A 22,838-nucleotide genomic window follows, 5' to 3' on the forward strand; every position below is an offset into this window, starting at 1 on the left:
AAAAGACAAACCAACGGAGTAAATAAGTTAAACTTTCTTATTTATGTTTCATTGTCTCTCACGAGAGATGTGATGTGATAGTCGAATAGGATAACGAGTGGTCAGATTATAACACTAATGCGATTTACGATAAGTATCATGATATGTATGTAGTACAAGACACTGAGAGACAGTGATTTTTATTTACTTTGAGACACTGATTTTCCGTTCACCTTTCTCCATGAATAAGAGTACAATTTTTTATAATATTACTTTAAAACCCTTTCTCTTTTAACATCCAATTAGATAGGTTCTTTCTATTTACCAAAACCGAATACAAAGCACCCGGATATGTCCAAGTTAATCACAATCCCGCATCCCGTATTGATGGGAAAACTTTCACTTGCTTATTGTTTTGCAAGAAAACTCTCTGCTTCAATCAGTTACGTTCAGCTAGCAAAGGAAAAGCAAAGCTCCTAATTCTAGTTGGTTGTGAATAACGTAGAATATCACATCCATTAATCTGTACTGTGATTGGTGAAATTCGAAGCAACTTCTCAGACGATGCCAGATGCTATTAGCTGTCATTTTTACTTTTTCATTGTCTAGTCTGGAAGGGCTTAGACTGATAAAACTCTTAACCGACTTGCATCGAAACAGGATTTACGCACTTCATCTAATCATTCTTCCTCTTCACATCACATCAGCAACAGCACCAGACACTCAGGAAATGGATTTGATTCTCACATGAAAAAAAGCTCTTCATGTCCAGATCGGAATTGGAGCGGAGGTTTTGACGTTGAGGTTTCTTCTGCATTTTCCTCCATAGGAGCAAATCTGATAATGCTGCTGGACCACCACGTAGACCATCTGGGTGCTTTGGACCGTACTGAAAGTTTCAGATCAGGTCAGCAGTCAGCTTATGATAATTTCATACGAATGTCTGGGTAAAATTGGACGTACCGTCTGTGTGGGCTATTTGTTCATTTTGTTCTCTTTCGTGTAGGGAAGATGGGAACGAAGTGGTAGAATTTCCTAGATTTACTTCCTCATTTCCAAACATCGGAAACGTGTTTCGCCCAAAAGGCTGACTACCGTATGGTGCTACCGGAAGATTCCGGTTGTGCATTTTTCTTGTAGGCCATTTTCAGAAAGGATCAAAATGTTCATAACATGCCGAAAAGAATATACAAACGACACGATTAGACGTGGGTGTGTAAAGGTGGGAGCGTTCAATTTCTTCCAGGAATGGTTGCTTTCGACCATTTGGCATAACGTATCCTTTTTCAGGCGCCATGAGTGGGCACCGGATGTATTAGTGGTATTTTCATGGTTATTAATAGATTATTAAAGGAAAAGTTTGCAGCTGGTGCCGGGTTACCCCTGGCCGGATACAGGGATGTGTCCTGCATATGAATTTGAGAATCATTCCGTTTTCCTTAAAGCATAACTTTCCTAGATGAAAATATTCTGTCACCTACGAACCTAGAAGGTGTAATGGTGCGCTTTTACCCTTTTAAAAATATTTATTTCCTTGCTTGAAAGGACGCATTCATATCACAGCAGTGTGGCTGGAATAATAACAAAACCCTTTTCTCTAGGATGACATATTTGACATGATCTACACAAAACGGCATTTATCCAGGGGCAGCTTACAAACCCGGGAAGTACTGTTGGGTCAAGTAGCTCTTTTGCCAGAGCGGAGCGCACCGCTCTCGCTCTCTAAAGTGTGCGGTGCGCTTGCGGTAGCTCCACACGGAGCGCTACACACAGGAGCGATTGTGCGATGCGCTCCCAGGAGCAAAGTTTCGCACCACAAGGAGCGCTGCACGAAGGAGCGATTCCTGCGATACTGCTACCTCTTTTTCCCGTGGGCTGTGCGGGAGCGCGTACAACAAGATGACAGGAGCGATTAAAATACCTCCTTCGCTCTTGACTCACTAGCTATAGCCTTGTGAAATTTTCAAAGTTTTATAATTTATTGTATTTTTTTATAATTCTTCATTCTTTTTTTGTTTAAAACATTATTTGAGAGAAAAGAAACTTAGTTCAACCGATGGGCATTAAAATAAATCAATTTCATTTTTTTTTTGCAAAATTTCTCAAAAAAACGTAAGGGGTAAGCCTTATGAAATTTTCGAGTTGAAAATTTTTTTAAAATTTTTTTCTGATTTTTTATTATTTTTTTCATTTAAAGCATTATTTGAGTGAAAAGAAACACATTGCAACAAATTTGGATGAAAATATATCACATTTATCAATTTTGCTAAATTGCTCAAAAATGAGGAAAATTTTACATTTTCTCAAACTCTCATAACTTCCGGCACGGACACTTGAGAGCATAGCTGTCTAAGAAGAAAATGTAGCCATTGTTGCCATCTATCGACCACAGGTTAAAGATTGGCGATTCGTGGGATACCGATCGACTTATAGGCAAAAATTGGGCCAAAATTGAGAAAATTTTTACATTTTCTCAAACAGGGTATGGAACTTGGTTCCTCGAATAACTTCCGGCACGGACACCTGAGGGCATAGCTGTCCAAGAAGAAAATGTAGCCATTGGTGCCATCTATCGACCACAGGTTAAAGATTGGCGATCAATTGGATACCGACCGAGTTATAGGCAAAACTTGGTGCAAACTGAGGAAAATTTTACATTTTCTCAAACAGGGTAAGGAACTTGGTTCCTCGAATAACTTCCGGCACGGACACTTGAGAGCATGGCTGTCTAAGAAGAAAATGTAGCCAATGGTGCCATCTATCGACCACAGGTTAAAGATTGACGATCCGTTGGATACCGACCGAGTTATAGGCAAAACTTTGTGCAAAAATGAGCCTTAGTAAATTTTCAATTTTTTGAATTTTTTGATTTTTTTATTATTTTTCACTCTTTTTTTATTTAAAGCATTACTTGAGTGAAAAGAAACACATTGCAACCAATTGGCATTAAAATAAATCAATTTATTTTTTTTTGCAAAATTTCCCAAAAAAAAAACGTAAGGGGTAAGCCTTATGAAATTTTCGAGTGGAAAATTTTTTAAAATTTTTTTTCTGATTTTTCATTCTTTTTTTAATTTAAAGCATTATTTGATTGAAAAGAAACTTATTTAAAACCATTCGTATTAAAATAAATCAATTTATAAAATTTTGCTAAATTTCCCAAGAAAAGGATAGCCTTACGGAATTTTCAAATGGGAGCGCATCGCACGTGTGTGTAGCGCTCCGTACGGAGCTACATCTTTTTCGCGTGGGCTGTGCTGGAGGGCGTACAATAAGATCAGCGGAGCGATTGAGGTACCTCTTTCGCTCTTAACCCAACACTACCGGGAAGAGCCTTTCAATCCTTTTACAGGGTGTGTAGAGTATTAAGTATTTCGCAATAAAGAGAGTCTAATTTAATTTTTATCAAACATATTCACAGCAGAGTTATAGCACAGTTTCTTAGAATTTAGCATCATGCAATCGAGTTTGTGCTCGTTACTATTAATTGGAGATTGGAGCTGCAATACTGATAGAATCAGCTCCAATCTTCAATCTACTAAACACTTTTACCGGCAACCAAAACCAGCAAAAAATCACCTCACTCGCGGCGCTACAAACACCTTTCGTTTCGTGTTGCTATAATTTATGTGACAAGATTACAACGAGCATAAAACGATAATTTATTAATTGGTTCGGGTGAAACAGACCTCCTTCCCCTCACACACACGCGCCAAGGGGAAGAAGGTTCAATTCGGGTAATGGAGAAAGTGTTACGCCGAATGTGTGACGAAGTGTTTAGCATCGAATCGTTAGACTGTGATCACGATCCGAACCATTCGTGTACCGGTTGTTTGCTCAGTGTCTGCATAAACGGATAATTTATGTTGGTTGCTTTTGCAACACGATCGCACCGTGCACCGTGTTGACGGTTTTGCCCCTTCGATCGGTTGGTTGGTGGAAGTTGGCACAGGCAAGAAAGGAGAAACGATCGCGAGGCGTTCAAAATGCGTTATTAATTGCGTTGGGCGTTAGCTTTCGGTGCTGATCCCGATCACGATAGTCGAGAAAGTGTTAGATTACAGTGGTCTTTAAATAAACACCAGTTGAAAGGTTGTAAAAGTTGGAAAAATACATTGCAATGTGGAAAATTGTTACACGAACACGTTTCGTTTGCTAGTAGACATGATTGATGGGTCGGAGTTACAAGGAAACACTTACCATAAACTTGCCGCTAGTTGCCAAAGCACCCATTGTGGTCGTATCGAGCCCGGTGGCCATGTTGCGATGCTTCTTCAGGCCGAGCAAATGTTCCGTTCGGTCCATCGTCGTCGTGCGTCGTTCCGCTATCGCCAGCGTAGCGGAGGTGGCAAACATTGGATCTTATCCGAATGATATGGAATGGAGACACACAGGACGCGTCCGTATGTGTGGTGACGTAGGTTTCGTTGCACTTTATTCACAACCTTCCGTTAACGAAATAAGCGACATTGAAGAAGCGAATTGAGTCAATTCTGAAGTAGTGTCTGTGGTACAAATAGCACTTTCACGGCACAGAAAAAATGGATTATCTTATTCGAAAGCGATTGGACTTTTATAATACTAGTTTCATCGATGGAAAACAGATAGTGTCTATCGTGCCGCTAGCAATGACTTCGAGTGCACATGCTATCTTCAGATCTGCCACAAAAAATAAAATCACAGACATTCAGCGGTTGTTTTCGGCAAACTTTACGACCTCAAAATCATGTCCTTCCGTTGGTTACTAAAGTTGAGAGCACTCAGAAGGAAAATGTGTGCGAGGTGTGATCGGCAGCAGCATGTAAAATATGTTACGATCGAGTGCACTTCAATGTTGGAGTGCGCTTGTTTAAGGGTGGTATGTTCATTGCAATGGCCGTTGCATCGTACGCAAATCTACACACATGGTATCCAAAAGGAAAAGGGAGTCGAACATCGAACGGGATGATGGGATTATGGTTCACAGCTAGCAGCACATATTAAGCTACACATACACTTACTACGCGTAAGCCGTTCAATTTGTGTGCTTTTTCTCGGGAAAGAATATCACATTTTCACAGCTTTTATTTTAAATTTCATTCACGCACACGCACATTCACATTGTTTCACTTATCGCGCGATTGGCTTCATCTTGTCGATGCTTTTGACGCACATTTCCACTGCCACACATCCGCACACACTGGAACTGATAGACCTGATGTACTGTAAAAATGTGGAAAAGATGGCATTGATATATTATTGCTGATAATATTTTTTTCCTCTTTGAATAATTCAATATGAACACTAGCTGAGACGACACATTTTTTCTTACACTCTTCTTGGTCCGAAAAACGAGAGATACTGCTAAGTAAAACGACTCACGTCTTATCGTTTATGCGGAACAATTTTACTAAAACAAAAACAAAACAATCGAAACTTTTCCATTTGCTGCCCGGCGTCGAACTTTGGTGAACTGCGATGAAAGCGTTTTTCCTGCGCCAAAAAGAATGTCCGCTCTTCAACGGTGATGCTGCTCGGTTCCGAATTTCGCAGTGTATTGATTTTCACGCGGACAATCCTGCGACACTTTGCACGGAGAGCACCGAGTCACGGCCCGGTTGGTCTAGAAATCGCAGGAAAATGCGTCCGAACGAAAAAGAGCAAAATGGGTTTTCCTTTTCTTTAGGTTTTTTCGTCTGGGTTGAAAATGTTGTTATGAATCGATTGGTTACGGGTTCAGGGTGTAGAGAGTGAATGGAGGTGCTTAGGTAAGTGAGAACATAACATACGTAGTACATGAAGCCGTACGAGAGTTTAAAAAAATACTTCTCGTTTGAAACAGAACGGGCTTGAAGCCCGTTCGTGGCTGGGTATCATGTTCATAACTTTATGCAGTTTGTTTGATTTTTTGCAGTTTTACCACAACTTTTCCTTACCGTCTCGACTCACGTTTGGTTTCACTTTTCGTGCCATAATATACTGTAGCAATCCTTCTTTGAAGCACTGGAAAATCAAAGCGCACAGGAATGTTGTTGTAAAAATGGAAACCCCACAGTGGAAAACTATCTCATTACTTCTGATCTTCTCGTACCATCGCTTTTCATTCAGCCTTGTTTGCTTTTCCAATTTTTCTTTCCCTTTTGCCTCTTTCCAAATTCGACACTTTAATTTTTCGTTCGCTTTATTCATTGTGGTAGCGCTGCCCGTTCAAGGTCTGCCGAAGGTCAAAAATAGGTAAATCTTCATTAGCATCGAAATAAACCTTTAGATTTTATCTCGACCGTTGATCCCGTCTCGATCCTTACCCTTCGCTCCGGTGCTGTGCATAGGGTCAGGTTCTTTGTAGAGACGAAATTTCATATTTAGGACGACGGTTTCTTCTTTTAGACAGAAAAAAGATGAAAAAACGCTACAACATTCAACGGTGATGAAGTGTACGTACGGAAACTTTGCTCTTACTGGCTAAAGAATGATTGTCAGTTCAAAAGATGATTGTTGTTTGATCTTATTGGCCCAAGGGTCGGGACGGGATTGGGAGGTTGTCATAATTCAGTAGTATGACAAAATTGGTTCTTCGTTCGTGTGATCGAACCATTCCAAAAATAGCAGCTGTTTTCATTAAAGGAAAATGATATTATTCCATAGATACTACAGAATTAAAGGTTTTTCACCCTAAAATTGTTATTATTGGTATAATTTCAAATTATACTTCAATAATATTTCTGTCGAAATGTATAGTTTAAAAAACATTTACTTTTATAATATTACCTTTATTCACTTCCTTTACTACCGCTATCTTGTAGTACGCAAAAATCATCATTACAAACTAGTGGCGTTAACTGTTTTGTTCCTCTTTACTTCACACCATTTTCTTACAGATTAAAGTGTGGTTCCCTTTTTGGCCAGCTGGAATGACAGCAAATAAACGACCTCAACTCGTTTCATTCCGACCGTCCTACGCAGAACTAACCCGTTGTGGACTGGCGCGGCACTTTTAAAGCTTTCATCGATATAATTGAATCGATCGGTTTGGCGTCTGGTAGAAACGCAATTTTAACAATTATGAAATTCTTCCTCTACGTCCACGTGCATTTGGAGGACCGAAAGTCAGCACCAATCGCCCATTCTCACTGTGTCGTCATTCAACCGGCGCAGTAATATTTTAATTACTATATATTCCGTACCGTGCTGAATGCGCTTTTGTGCATTACTGCTGCATTAAAACGGCGCTCATTAGTACCGTAGACAGGGAGGTTCATTGTTTTTTTTTATACTTGTTTTATATTGCTTTATTTGGTACTCCCAATGGGTATGGGAAATGATAAATGTGAGTATGACTTTTTATGATACAGTTTGCAAATAAAACGTTCAGCATCGGTACAGGTTTACGCTCGATGCAGAGTCACGCGAACCGATCGATACTAGAAGCGAACGCAAATGAGCTTTATTGGTGTACAGTTTTGTAGCGTAAAAAAATCATTCTGTCTACATCTTAACACTTAAACTACTTTGAGCTGGAACAGTAAAATGGAGGCAACTCGTAAAACGCTAATGATTTAATTAAAAGAGACCGAGAACAGCCAAATTGACAAACAAATATCATCCTCTGCTACACATTGTTGCAAATTATGGACACTATTAGTTCCACAAACTAACGTTAGGATTGCTGGCCTATAAATTCAATTAGTTAGAAATAGTTTCCTGTCAATTTCAATCACACCGATAATGTTAATGTTCTGTAAAGGTGAGGACAAACACATCCTAATAAAAACGCCCATTCGATTAGCGATTAACGTACTCACACGTAGATACACATTCTGGCGTGTTACGAAATCTTTATGCTTCTCATACATTCGATCCGTTATCCGTTATGCAAAAAAGGTTTAACGCTTGTTTGCATTACGCCATCGCTAAAGGCCACCGTCAGTAAAGATGGGCTCTTTGCTACCTTTGGAAGGAAAAACGGCCTATAAGTGGCATTTGCCACCGAGCGTAGACGTTCAATTTTTACAGCTAACCCTAGAAAGGTACTCCCATTGATCATAAAACGGTGGTGAGAAACTCGGGCGAGGGCTGCAAAACTAATCCTCACACTAAGCCTACGCAGATGCGAATCGTGGTGTAACATAAATAATAGCAACACCTCGCTATAAGACGTCGGTTACGCCCCAACGCTCCCTAAGGGTATGCAATCATCGGCATGGTGGTCTCACGATCGCATCGTTTCAAGAGCTTCTTCAGTGAAGATCGTCGCAAACCATCGTGTACAGTGTACACCAAATCAACTGCGATTCATTTAAAATGTAGCCCCTGTGTGGTGCTTGAGATGCGCTTCCATCTTTAACCGGGCGAGGGTGGGTAAGAAAAGCTTTAAAGAAACCACAACCGCAATACTTTTCCCAATCTCAATTCCAATCCCTGTCGGTACAGTGAGGTGAGAAAAGGAAAGGATTGCTTACCGGTTGTTTGTCGGCTAAGCCGCAAATTGTGATCATTTGCCACAAAGTATCCCATTTTGATGGTAGGCCTTTCCCGACGGCGATATATCGGATTAAGGTTGGGTGCATGGTGTGAGAATACGGGACGCTATTTTGGACCCACCGCACACGAGGGTTGCTAATTTCGATAATTCGAAACGGTGGTCATTTTTCCTCGGTACAAAGACGGGTGTTCACGCACGCGCTGTTCCCCTTTGGGGGGTCTGGGTAAGATTTATCAGTTGACACTTACGTCATTTGCCATTATCTTTTCCTAGTGGTTTACGAAAGCACGCTTCCGTGTGGGAAATGCATAACTGGAAGCGTGTGCAAAAGTGACAAATGGTGCTGTTCATTTCCATTACAATTGGGTAGATTTATGCTTTCAAATGCTTTTATAAGATTTGCAACTGTAAACGCAGTTTGTTCCTATTTTTTGTCTGTTTTGTATTTTTGTTTTTAATCTTTAGAGTTAGCAAATAAAATGTTTAAATCGAAGAAAAATTATAGCTAAAAATATGTTCAATAAGATGGACTGTCGAAAAGAAAAGTACTTTCGTCATAAAATTCTCCTTATGATAGACCTTTTCCGATGTTGGTTTTCGAAATCACAAAGAGCGAGAAAATAACATAATATTCAAAGAAAAAATAAAGTTATAGCATGTGTATGTTCATGGAGGGTTTTACGAGACATTACACAATCTGGCAAAAGTAAATTACGCTCCTCGAAGGAATTTTGATGGTATGTGTCCATTATACACAACACGTGAAAGTATGTGTGAAAATATTTTTCTCCAGTCTGCGGTATGATGATAGACCCAAACAATTTTCCATCGTCGTGTGTCTTGCAATTTAAAAAAGGAATAAAAAACATAAATATTGCATACCTTCCGTCGCGTGCTCCACTATTCACATCCTCAACTTTATGTTTGTGAATACTTTATCTTTTAAAAAGAAAATATGAAAAATCCTAGTTACAAAATTTTACAGTGTGAATTTATATTGAGGAAATCATGTGAAAAATAGAAAATGTTTAGCTATTTGAAATACTCTTCCTTGCTTGAGGAATAAACAGGGCTAAGCAACACATGAGGTATCATTTATTCAAAATACCAATGTGAACAGCTGACAGAAATGGCTCTGCCACTCTCACCAACCACACCAAAAAGCTAATAACGCAAGCCAACAAACAGAAAATACAATACTATACTGGCACACAGAACAATAATAAACAAAAGATAAACATATCGCAACTTCAATCATCTGTCCCAACTCTCCACACCCCCCACATCCACACCTATTCAAGCAGGGATGAGTGGATTATTAAGATTTCTCTTTCGTCTCAATCGTTTTCAAGGACGGAAGGAAAACTCCGATTCCCTTTCCATCCAAAACCCCAAACACACACACGCCTCGGTTCGAAGTGGGGCGGAAAAACTTTCCTTCCTCCGTGACACATTTATCAAATGTCTTTATTTGGCAGCTGTTACGCCAAAAACCGTGACGAACCCTGGGAGTATGTAACAATTTTCTTCCGACTGAACCGAGTCAGCCATCTGAGCAAGTACCTTTTTGCCACGCGTGGAAGGGTTGTTTCGCATCCAGATTTGGCTATTTATTTTTATTCTCTTCCGCCTTGATTATGGGAAACTGTTACTTACTGAGGTTTTTTTTTCTCCTTTGTTGCTTCCGTTTATCGTGGTGGTTAAAAGAAAAATAGTATCCACAAGGGAAGCTGGCTCCCTCAAGGAAGTGGCCAAATTTACGACATCCCTTTCTGGTACGTTTCTGATTCGTACACTGCAAGCGTAGCATTAAAGTTCTTCTCAGCTAAGCTCTGCGTGTATGTACTCTGCGTGCCATGCCTTCGAAGGAGTGTAGAACTTTTGCTCGGGAAAAGTGCCACATCTGCCCCTCTTTCACCCGGCCCGGACCGGGAAAACCCGTGGGTGGTGGTGCAAAGGCAAACTAAATAAAAGCTCAGCTGTGTTTATGTTTCGTGTTGTCCTTCCGAGCCAGCGTCAGTATAGCTCCCGACCGCTGCAAACTTCCGGCGTTTGCTGTGGAACGATGATACCACCACACAGTAACCACGTAACCGCAACTTCTGTTTAATATTAGCATAAAGATAACGATCATTCGCTTTCTCGCTCGCACGGTGTGTTATCCGCAATGGGGTTGAGTGTACGAAAGCGTTGGCCTTCGAGTTTTCCCGAGTCTCGGGTATGGGAACAAACGGCTAGAACGGCTTAGCAGTAGCGCCATTTTTCTTTCCCCAAGAGCACAACAGCACAACACATCCTGGCAACGTTAGCCCACCCCCCGCTAGTTGCTGGTATAAAATTCATATCCTTCCGTTTGTGTTTCAGGACATCCGATTCATTTGTGCCGCACACCTCCGTTCGAGCTTTTCCTTCCGTGGCGAGCTGTTTTTCACGGCATATTTTCTTTCCAGGGTTTTATATATTTCCCGCCCCTTCCTTCGTTTAGGAAGACGAAAGCCTTAACGAAAGAATGCAAACTTCTCAGGATGGTCGGATAGTCTTGTGCACGTCTTCAAAGACTTTTCGATCAAAGAATCTGCACAAGGGTGGGTGGTGGCATCGTTTGGTTGGGTTATTTTTCATCTTTTTCCTATTTTCTTTTTAGTTATCTATACAGGAGGTTGATTGTTGTTTGCTCATTACTATTCGTCAGCCTCATTGATGCTGGGGTCATTGAGCATAATAGGTGTAATAACTGGGTGGAAAAATTGCATGTCTGTCTGGAGGCGCTTTTGTGGGTTGTCGTGAAGAAAACCATTAAGAAGATTTAGTTATAGCAAAGGCGGAATCTTTTGCAAGAAAGTAGTTTTTGTAGACGATGTTTAATGAAACGATTTTTTATACTTTAAACAAACACATAATGGTTTGTAATAAAGAATAGTTATGGACACAAACTATTTGTTGAGAATTCTTCAAATCACTTGAGAATTTTTCACATTTTTAAAATGGCATTGAATTGATGTTATAACACACCTTCTTCTGAAAACCATATAACTTTTTCCAAAGGGCACTTATCGAGTAGTTGCAGAGGTTTGTAAAACAAAGCAACGAAAAACAAGAAACGCAACATTTCCGAACGAATATGCTTGCGTAACGTTGGTTGTATTTATGCTACGTATCATTTACCTTCGGTTTGCCAGTGCAAGAGCAAAAAACAATATCGTACAATCCCCCAAGGGACCATCGATACAATTTCCACCAAACTCACAGGACACCAACATCTACTATGTGTGATGAATGAAAGAGAGAACACAACAAAAAATGAAACGTTCTCTTTTTCCACCTGCAAACCTACAGTTCATGTAGAAATTCCCATGTATGTGGTTGTTTTTTTTTTTGAGTGTGTAACCTCCTGCTGATGGAAAGTAAACTGGAGAAAAAACATTTTGTAAAAAATCGTATCGTAACTGTGGGAATTGATACTAACAAGGAAAAGCATAGAAGCGAAACTGAAGCTAACAAGCGAAACAGTCACTACGATCGAGCGGAATGTACTAAAAACCCCGACAAGAACAACAGCATGAGGGAAAAACAAGCTGTAAGGTAAAGGTAAAAAGAGGGCGACGACGGTCTTTTCACCACAGTTTTCCCCCATACAAACACACGCATTCACACACAGGCACAATTCCGTTTCCATTTCCGGATGCTGGAAAAAAGCTCTCATTACGTATGAGAACTTGTGCGGCACTCTGTTTCAACTATGGTGTCCTTGAGAATGGAAATGGTAATGGTAGGTTTGCTAGGCCAGGTGCTTATTCAACTATCGGCATCCATCCAGTAGGCGAACCATCGATGGTTGTTGGAAGTTCTAGCAAATGTGGCAAAAAAAATATAAGTATACTTTACTAGATGACGGTGCTTTTGCTCTGCAAATGTAACAAAACGAGGTACCGTGAATGGTGTACCTGTGATGGCTTACAAAAACGGTTCAACCTTTGCATCGATGAAGACAAATTGGTAAGAAAGGGTTTTTTGTGAACTGATGTTGGTAGAACATTCTCTGTACCAAAAAGGGTTGGATGGTGTTCGATTTGAGTGAATGTTTGACCTATAAAAGCATTTTGGTTTTTCTGATTTTTTTTACGTAATTGTTAAGCGCTAAATACCTAGTACTGCAGTATTGCTTGGGATATATGTTTAAATAACTGTTGGCCAATTGTACAAGGTACAAAGGATCCACCATATAGGTTTGAAGCAATGTTGATTTATATTATTCCTCTTTGGTTGTGTCCTAGGGTTTGTTATTGTCCGATTTTTATCTGAAATCCCCAAATGATTACTATGCTTGTTTGAATAGCTTGAACTCAATTCAGCGGAATTATAGCGCAGTAAAGCTGTTTCATGCTAAATTAACTTTTATTCACTTTCGTACAACATTATTGTACCATAGGAAAATAATTTAATTCTCCGAAACGATTATGAACATTCAGATAAAATTCCTTTTTACGATTCAATTTCCATCTCGACCAACTGAAAACCTCCACTGAAAAGCTCAGCAAAGGCAATATACATGACTAAAGCATGTAAATAAAAATGTGCACACGTACACACATACATGCATGTGCGAAACAAAGCAAAAAAAAACACACAAAAAAACCTTCTGCTAGAAATTCCATCTCAAATTACGATCCCCAAACACCATCCATATCCACCAGAAGCGAATAACCAGCCACGGAAAATCGTAGCGTTACATGAAGGAGGAGGAAAAAAAGCACAATCTCCCATCAAAACAAACCCTTCGGAATACCTTTCCACACGACCCAGTAAGGTCCTACGCTGGGGCAGGGCTAAAATCGCGCGCACATTAAAATGTGTGCCCCCCACCGAATGTTTTGCTTATTTATGGAGATTAACTTTTTCCGGGGTGTTACACTGCAGCAATCTTTTACCACAGTTCGGTAGCCTTTTGCGATAGTGTAAAGCCAGCAGTACAGTGCAGTGTCTGGGTAGATGGTGATTTTAATTTCTACCAGATAAAATGGCTCCGTTTTTCCGGGATTTTCCAGCAGTGTCAATGAAGGGCGGTAGGACAATGTGTGCGTGCGTGTGTCTGTCGTGGTTTAACGTCCGTTCCATACTCAGTCGCTTGGCTTTCAACCTTGCAAAACGGACGGTAGACGAAGAAACATGTTGGTGTTTAGCTAACGCTTACGCAACGCACCAGGAAGTGGAAACATTACCACCGAGAGACGTCATTTTCAACGGGACGGGCGGTCGAAGTGGAACAGTGTCCTGGCATGTGTTTGCATATTGTGTGCTCATGTGGTGAAATGAAACATAAATCCGCATTCTCTAAAGCGACGAGTTGAAGGTAAATACCGTGTACAAGCCACTATGCGTCTCCATTGATGCCGCCTCCAGTGTTCCGTTCTTCTATTGCTTCGAAGAAAGCATCATAATGGGAGGGTGAGGTCACTGATTAATTTTCCCACCATAATACCAAAGCTTTCGGGTCGTCGTTTGTGATTCGCTTAGTGCTGTTTTTTTCTCTTTCTCTCTCTCTCTCTCTCTCACTCTTTTCGTTAGATACGCTTAGTTGCTTATTTCGTTGTCCCACTAGAACATCTGCAAGGCAAGGTGTCGACCAAAGATGAACCAAAAGACTGTTGAGCTTTGGGAAAATACATTCAAAATGAAGGACGCACAAAAAACAAAGAACGAAAGGAGCATAGACGCCCCAAGGTGACTACGAAGACGAAACGCAGACAAACACCAGTCGGCCTCGGGCGGTAATGGGAATGTGACAATTGAGAAATTTAATAATGAATTTGTCCTCTAGACGTGCCGGGATGGGAAGCGTAAGCCCTGGTGCCCTGTCCCCGCTAGGAGCACAGTCTTAATGAATGGTGTGCTGAAGCTCAAACACAAGCTAGAGAGAAGCACAAAAGTTTGAGAAAATTGAAACACACAAGAACAAAAACCAAAGAACAAGCAACAGTAGTAGCTGTATTTGGTTTAATTAAAAAACTCCATTTTGAGGTGGATGTTCCCCCCGTATAAAAAGATTCACAGGTTGTGAGTTTGCGAACTGATGCAATGCGCTAGATGCTGCTGGGGGATATGTTATCATAAGACGTTGAAATGCGCCGGATTAGATAATGCTTTTGTTGTACACTTAATGAAGAGTATGCTCATTTAAACTAAGAAGTATTTGGACATTGACATTACAAATACTATAAACGTAAATTTATAATTAATTTATGCATTTTATCTGTTTTGAACTGCTCATAGTTCAATATGAAGTTTATTATAATAAAGGAAAACTTTACAATAGTAGACAGTATTTGCCTGCTTAACCTTTAAAATTGATTTTGTAACACAGCTCAGTGCGTTATCCCTTCCTTGCCCTATCTACGACAAAAAAGATCCAATAATACCTTTTCTTATTGTGGCATGTAATCTGATTGATCCAAAATGCAATCCAATGCTGATGGATGCAATTTTTCTATTCAATAATAATAGTATCTTCGTGGTTCCGGACGAGTTGATGCAGGTGGACAATAGAATAGTGAAAAAAAGGTATGGCCGTTCGACGTCCCACTTTTTCCGTGCTGGCTCAACAAAATGACCATCATCATCATCTTCATTTGAACCGTAAATGGAACACATTGTGATATAATTTTTTCACATCCCAGAACCGAAAAGTATGGTGGAAATGGTAATATTTGTTATATCCATGCTTGGATGAAGTATACGTTGAAGAATAGTTTGTCTATACCACTCAAAAATGCTCATGCTTAACCCATCTAGGAAAAGTATGTATTCCAAGAAGGGCACTGGAAATTTCAAATCTATTCTACCAGAAACCCAACAAATAAACCTGCAACCTGATAGTGATTTACTTCGAATGTTATTAAAGCAGCACCAGTTCGAATTAAGCCGAGTGCAAAAGGCACTAGAAATGTGGTCTCGAAAGCGAGATAATCTACGGTTTAAAAATAAGAAAATAAATAATATGTGCAAGGACCTTACTAAATGAATGCCAAATCACTGTCCCATTCAGTAATGCTTTATTTCTTTGAGGTGATTTCCTTTCTTATGTGTGTATTTATAAAAGGAAAGGCATGTTCAAAATGAGAAACAAAAGAATGTAACCCTCTTGCCGCCCTTCGGAGCGGTTCACCAAAAAAAAGGGTATAGTCTTTGTACGATGGAAAGAAAATCTCTCTGGAGGTCAGCCAAATGTTTGGAGCCTTTCAAAAACTTACGAAGAATTCAATTATTATTCTGTTTCAAGGTTTTTCTTGTCCCTTGTTTTCTAAACCTTTGTTCATTCGTTGGTACTGCTTTTTTTTCTCTTACACTAACCCGATCGTGAGGATATTCAACATCCAATTTGATTTGTACTGAGAAGTGGATTGCTTTTAAGGACGTTTCTTTTTTCGTATACGACGATGGAAAGCATCAAGAAGAAAGGATTGCATAGTCACATTGTTTTAAGGGACACGGATTTTCGTATCTTCTTTTGATTTTAAAATATATCATGAAGAGGTAAACTAACCCTAGTCATAGGCTCATTGGCATCGACTATCTCCCTTACACTGTTCATCAACAAATTTTGAAAGAAACTCCTTTCTCTATTCTCACAAATGATCGAAGCTTTTTCTGCCTTGTTTTCGTTGTGTTCGGTATCCTTCCTAATCTGGGGCATTTGGAATTTCACCGTGTGTTACTGCATCTAATGGTAAAGGCAACTCCACTCCACCAGCTATATTATCCCTTCGTACCGTGCCGACCAACCGGCGACCATCGATTAAGCTCAGCGATTACTTTTTTATAGTCAGCAATTTGACTCGACCTGCCCTCTCCCATCGCAAGATGGGGTGGACGAAACCACCCAACAATAAACGTGGTCCTCAAGGTCCTTCCGATCGTTACGACTTTTACTATGCCCATGTGAGGGAAAGGACTGTGGGCAATTGTGTCATTCTATTTATTGGTCCCCATTTGCCTACCTTTCTACCCCATTACGCCTATTTCTGTAGCGTCCAACCCAGAACGGCAGGGTGGAAATTAATGATCCACTGGGGTGAGCCTTCCACCGTTTGGAGGCTGTAATTTTACAGCATTCTCTATTTTTAGCCACCGACTGATGTGTCATCAGCGCCATCATTTTCTTGGGCAATCTTACTTTCGATGCTTTCCTCACGTCAGCAGGGAAATTTTGAGCAAAAAGTAAAAAATTCTATTAATTCCTCACCATTGTAGACTAACGCTGGCTAAGACAAAGAAACAAATAGCATGTTTTCACTTTTTCCCTTCGCTCACTCGTTAAAGAAAGCCATAAAAAGTAAACAATCTTCCGAATGGTTTCATGGCTAGAGTGCGATCAGCCCACGAAATAAGGAAAACCCTAATTTTACGCTAATCTGTTTGTCGACTGCCTACTAATACTTGTGAAGTAATTTTTTATGATGGTTTCAAACGTCCAAGGGTAACTTTTTGTGGTGCTTTACTACCAAAAACTTAGATATTTGATATGATTTGTGTGTCCAACAGCTTAGGCAAACAATCAGAAAAAAATCATCACCCCACAGATCATTCTTAGTGGTGTGGAAGGAAAATATCATCCACACTTCAGCCGGGGACGATACGATCTTCACCCACTCAAGGGACGCATTATGGTGAGCTGGTGGTGGAAAAAGTTTCTACTGGCTGGCCACCCGCATCTCACAGTCTTCGCGAAGAATGGCTGAAAGCTTACCAATGGCTGAACAATCACCACGAACCCGAAACTGCATAACCGCGTTGGCAATCAATATCATATTTAAATTAGAAAACTTTTTCTCCAAATCTCACCACACCATCCCCGAATCCGACTAAATCGCTCGTCATTGGTTCGAAAATACGTTGAAAAGCGAAACGTTAACAGCTTGCCTCTTCCTTGTGAACGTTTCAGGAGATTTTTTTTTGCGTTTGTTTTTTTGAAAAAGCTTTTTTCGTTGTTTTAAAGGATGTTCAAAATTTTATGTCCCTATGCGCGAAGCTATATTGTACCGTTCGAGCACGAAAACCAACGTGAGTAATGGACTGGAAGCGTTCCCGGCAGCATAAGCGTAACAGTAGCGTAAAAATGCGTCCCGTTTTCACGGCTTTGGGCAGGCACCCATTTACACTTCCAGAGAACGGGACGTGCTGTAGCATATTTTGACGCAACACGCACCAGGGGCTCCAAGTTCCGATACTGTAAAGCGTTCTGTTTGTAAGCTTTTCTGAAACATTAAATTTACACCCGAATGGGATTTTGGGGGTTTGCGCATTGGTAGGGATCATAGTGTCTGCCGTTTTGAGCCAATTTCTGGAATTTTTATGATTGGCATCGCGTGAAATATAATCGATAGCAGTTGTTGGATACAGAATGTTGGTTGTTTTTGGTACGCATTTTAAAGCGGTCAGTTTGGGAAAGTATTGTTTTAGAAGATTTTGTAACATATTGTGATTACGCTGTTTTTGGTTTTAAATTAGAAGATGTTTTCTGTTTTTCATAAAATTCTCTGCCGGAGTTTTGAAATAGAATTTTGGTTTGCTCCTAAATGTATGCAATCAGTGTGTAGTTTTGACGTTTCGCAATCGTACCGTTTTAGTACAGATATCCCAGAACGTTACATTGCATACTTCTCGGCGTATATACACTGCGATGAGCTTTTGTTGCATAATTTAAAAATAAACAATCAAACCCATCTTTTGAATACACATTTAAAGGGTAGCGATAATAACCTGCAACATTAAATGCAAAAAAAAACTACAATCGTACTAAAAATGATGAAAAATGACACCAAACAAACAGACGAAACAAATCCCTTAAGCGCTTACGCTCACACGAAATGGCGGAACGAGAAAAAACAACATTCCAAAAGCAAATTCATAAATCGTTGCCTTTGCTTTCTTAGGGGAAAATCCATGTCCTACACTACGACAACATCGCCAAACCTAAACCGACATCGAATCGACCGAGAATGAATGCATTCAGCCGTCCATTCCCATTTCCATCGTCAATCGACCGGCGAATCTGGCGACCCTTCCCACAACACAGGACACATTTCTTTTCTCGCTCCATGGCATGAAGATTCTTCCCAGCGAATTGCTGGATTGTGCGGTATGGGCCGCTGTTAGCGGTCATTCATGTAGACATCGTATTTCGTATTAGCTTTGTTCTTTGTGTGTCATTTTTTCCCTATGCCGCCCTACAAACGACAAACGATAGCCAAAGAGCTTAATCGGGCAAACGAAGGAATAGGAAAAAAGTAACTCATCGTAATCACGCTGAACCTGAAGTGCGGCCCGGTGAAAGCCTCTTCCTAGGGTTCCTGTGCATGTGACGAAGGAAAAGAACAAACGGCTGGGGCCTTTGGAAGGATGAGGTGAGTCGAGAAAGATGAAAAGCATAACAGCGTATCGGTATTTCTGCTGAACGATTAAAGAGGCAACTGGCTGCTAAATAAGGAGATGAGGATAAGGATACTTTAACATTTTTATGAATCAATTCGCTTCGTCTATTGGTATGTTTTCTGCTATAAAACAAAGTAATTTTTAAACTGATTATTATAAAATAAGCTTCAAAAATGGGAGCATATTTTATCGATGCAACTTTACGCGCAAGCGGGCGAGTAATCATTCACGCAAAAGATGAAAGTTTTCGTTGCCAGAGCAGCCGGGGCACCCGAAATCCGTGCCAAAATTAGAGCCTTACCACCACACCGTATCCCTTGGCAGATTCCTGGCAATGCTGTGCAAATATGAACCATGGCGGCGTGCTCGGACGGCACATGAAAAGGCATAAAGCCTCCAGCAGATCTAGGTTATTGGTGATTTTCCAAGTTTGGTTTTATCCCCACGCTTCAACAGAAGGAAACGGAAGTGGGAAAATGAGAGTCTCCATTCCCCTTTGTTCACACCTCCCGTACTTTCTCACTCCTGAAGTAGAAACCGAGCAAAGCTCGTGCCCCGGCCCCGGGTACAAACCGTGTGTTGTTGGAAAATATTTGATTTTCCCACCCCGAACTCAAACTTCGCATCGGAATGGGAAATTCCGACCACTGCCAGTGGAGAGGCTCGATTTCGGGGCTCGACAGTTTGACTTACCTCCTTCCTGATGCTGTTTTTTTTTTTTTGCTATTCTTAGGGGGTCAAGCCATGCTTTGTGAAGCGGCCCAATGGAGCACGGAAGCGAAACGGGAATGCATAAAAATTGCAAACATTAAAAATCAGCATACCGAGCAAACCGGGTGCCGGTTGAAGAAGGATGAAGGATCCGAATTGGTGGATGGAAGAAGTGTTTCGGGTTTTGAGTATCGATTTTCGTCTGTGTTGGGTGGTTCGCATGATGTCTCCCAAAATCTCGGCTCCAGGTTTGTTGTTTTTGAGACCAAATGCTGTACACGTTCGCTTGTGCAAACTGCAGCTGGTAGCACACGTACACGGACACGTACATACCAGGGATCATGGCATGTGGGATCGGATTGTGTGGTGAAAAGCGGACCCAAATATTGCTAGGTCACGAATGAATGGAGAGGTGACCGTCGAACACCATCCGTTATCTTGTCAGCATTATGTTTTGTATATGTGGAAATTGTTTTGTTCAAACAAATTGCAATTTTCATCAAGTTCAAGATCAAAGTGGATTGGTTTACGGTAAGTAAATCGTGTTTTTAAATGTTTAAAGACTGTAATTTGTAAAAAGAAATGTTTTGCTCTTTCGTATACATTAACCTACATACAGCGGAGATGGCCATTTGGTACTCTGTAGCCATTAACGCGTGTTTTGCAAACGTGAGCAATAAGCTTTACCTCCCGTTTCCCGGCATTCCACCGCACATTTCTCAACTGTGTGCACACACATACACAATCATGCACATGTACAGAGGGCACGAGGCACCACACATTACTGCAACGGAAACCGAGCACTGTCACGTTTGTTCCATCTCGTCGGTTCGTTTTCGTTTTGCTGCACAAGACACACACTGATACACATTTCATTCATTTTCATTTATTCATTCATCGATCCATCCCGTTGGAAAAATCACATTTTCCTAAACAACCAGCATCCACCAGAAAGATCAGCTGAAAGGGGCCAATCCGTTTATGGGATTCGCGTTCCACGGTACACGCACACTCCCCTCTCACTGGATGTGCTTTTTTGCCATGGGAATTTTCTTCAGGAATTTCCCACAACAAACACACACACATACATGTAGACGCACGTTCGATGGTTTTGATGCATCCAAGTAGGCCTACGAATAAAACTTTTGCGGGGAAAATTGTTGCTGCTGCTGCTAATGATGTACACTTTTTAGCGGTGAAAAGCCGTCATTTTGGCAAATTATTTAGAGCACAATTTTTGTATTGCAATCTATCTGCAATAGGGGGAAAAGGCTTCGTTTCGTATACACTCACTCACAAAACAAACGCTATAAGAGGCCAAAAAACCCAAAGTTACCTTCCCGGACGAACGGACCGCGGCCGATAAATCCCTGCAGCCTAAGCAACCCGCATTACAACTGAACTGTTCGTCGAGCAAAACTGTGTTGTCTGTGGTATCGGGTTTTGCTCCAAGGGCGCCTGCGCACATGAAAGGATGAGAGAATAAGTGCATTTTTGCATGCTGGTTCTATCCTGCTCCTTTCCTGAACAACTCAAATGAATGAAAGCAGTTTAACGTACGGTTTTAAATTTCGCAAACTTTGAACTTGTTCGTATAATGAAATAACCTGACAGACAAATACGTATTGGATCGAAAATTGAAAAATTTATTCCATTAACCATAGACAATGTTTTATGTTTCATATACGATTTTTACGCTTACGCCTGCACGGACACACTTGGTGCTGAGGAGCGGTTTGGCATATTTTCATAATCCCGCGGAGCAAAGAACACTTCCCGCTCGACGCCATCCTTCGTGATAACACCGATGCGGCACACGCCTCCAGAACTTCCGTCGTGATACATAGCGTGAAAAATCGATTTCTTCACAAACTCTACACATGCATCCCGGGCCATGCCTTCGCGATAATTTTCCTTTACGAAGCCGTAAATGTACGAGCTGCCCGAACCACCGATGGTGACACTTTGACGAATCTGCATACCACCCACCGGAACCGAGTAAACCTGACCGCCGTGTTTCGCATCCCATCCAGCAACGATAATACCAGCCACTAGTGTATCGCGGTAGTTATAACAATACTGGCGGAACTCGTTGGCAGCATCCTCCACCAGTGGTTCCTCACCGGTCTGATTTCTGTATTGCCGAAAGAGGAAATGACATGAGAACTTGTACGCCTACCAACATTTATTACATATTGTGCGATTCCTTCCTTACTCATGATAGTTCAATGAATATGCAACGATATCAGCAATGGCCTGTGTGTCGGCAGCCGAGCCGGAACGACAACAGTAGATTTTGTCCGTCAGCTTCGTGAGCTTATCCGTCACCCGGTTCGCTACGTACGTACCGGTACTGGTGCGTGAATCGGCACCGACCACTACACCTCCATCGAACTCCACAGCCATAATTGTGGTCTGAAAAGGGATTTTAAAAATCAATCGAAACCTTCATCGCAAATCCTGCACCATCATCACCGTCATAGGTTATGTTCTATCGCCGGGAACTGCAGTAGAAAATGCACCTAATTTACTTACACCTGTGCTGTGGTGAGCGTTTCTCCAGTCGTTAGAGCAATCCATATCCATTGTAGTTGTTTTGAGATTTAACACACAATAAAAATCACAAGAAAAGGGAAATTATTCACTGCAGTTCACTGTTGCGTTCCGTATTCAAGTTGTTTGTTGTGCGAGCGGAGGATGACAAGCAATGACAAGCACAAACAAAATGTCACATTGGCTTGACGTTTGGGAAGACGTCTCGTCAGACGTCAGACGTCAGAACCGGACCCAAATAACGGTTTAAGAAAACGTGCGTGATTGATTTTCACTATTAATTTATTGTTTAGTCTTTGTATTACAATTTGGGTAAATTTAAGCTCATAACATTAACAATTGTAAATAGTTAAAAATTATAAACCTTAGCCACCTACTCACCTGATCTATACAGATCTTGACAGCTGTCACGGTGACAGCTCAACATTTGCCAAAAGAATGGCACTGTGAATAAAGGATCATTACCGTTTGAAATTTGAAACCGACAACATCTTCAGCCTTCCGTGTTTTATTTCTTCCGTGCCTGCATTTTACATCTCAGAAGTGGGATCATCATGCCTACAAAAGACGAAATGGTGTGTGCGATCGAGTCTGCCGGTGAAGTTGTACCTCCTACGGCAACAATCGCGCAAATAAGAAAATTGTTCGACGAAATTAATGGTGTGACTGAAGAAAAGACCACCATCATTGCTTGCACCGACGCCGC

The 22,838-nt window shown here is 41.0% G+C and overlaps 2 protein-coding genes across 9 annotated transcripts in view; both read right to left on the minus strand.

The window, feature by feature from the left end:
• The window catches only part of LOC125763387 (uncharacterized), a 98,864-nt gene extending 77,765 nt beyond the window's left edge, over window positions 1-21,099 (minus strand). For 4 of the 8 annotated variants that reach the window (XR_007418344.1, XR_007418343.1, XM_049426535.1 and 1 more), the window contains exons 1-2: window positions 20,916-21,099; window positions 4,180-5,181 (exon numbers count right to left, since the gene is read on the minus strand). Coding sequence is in view for 6 of the 8 variants with exons in the window: in XM_049426535.1 (XP_049282492.1) it covers window positions 4,180-4,335 (156 nt within the window). In the remaining 2 variants the exon portion in view is untranslated. Of the gene's footprint in view, window positions 1-4,179; window positions 5,182-20,266; window positions 20,833-20,872 lie in introns of all 8 variants that reach the window. The other 4 variants (XM_049426536.1, XM_049426533.1, XM_049426537.1 and 1 more) reach the window with 4 other exon arrangements.
• A 103-nt stretch (window positions 21,100-21,202) lies between these two features.
• Window positions 21,203-22,301, minus strand: LOC125763580 (proteasome subunit beta type-6). The gene is made up of 3 exons (XM_049426903.1): window positions 22,115-22,301; window positions 21,795-21,994; window positions 21,203-21,713 (listed from the first exon to the last, which is right to left on the minus strand). The coding sequence occupies exons 1-3, from the start codon at window positions 22,163-22,165 to the stop codon at window positions 21,278-21,280; spliced, it is 687 nt and encodes a 228-aa protein (XP_049282860.1). The 5' UTR covers window positions 22,166-22,301; the 3' UTR covers window positions 21,203-21,277.
• Between the last annotated feature and the right edge of the window lie 537 nt (window positions 22,302-22,838).

Source organism: Anopheles funestus, chromosome 2RL, assembly GCF_943734845.2.
Source record: "Anopheles funestus chromosome 2RL, idAnoFuneDA-416_04, whole genome shotgun sequence".
Taxonomy (NCBI): domain Eukaryota; kingdom Metazoa; phylum Arthropoda; class Insecta; order Diptera; family Culicidae; genus Anopheles; species Anopheles funestus.

Coding starts and splice junctions, on each gene's coding strand:
- LOC125763580 (XM_049426903.1), bottom strand. CDS start 22,165: ATGGATATGGATTGCTCTAACGACTGGAGAAACGCTCACCACAGCACA. Junction 21,995..22,114: donor ACGCTCACCACAGCACAGGT/GTAAGTAAATTA, acceptor ATCCCTTTTCAG/ACCACAATTATGGCTGTGGA. Junction 21,714..21,794: donor TATTCATTGAACTATCATGA/GTAAGGAAGGAA, acceptor TCGGCAATACAG/AAATCAGACCGGTGAGGAAC.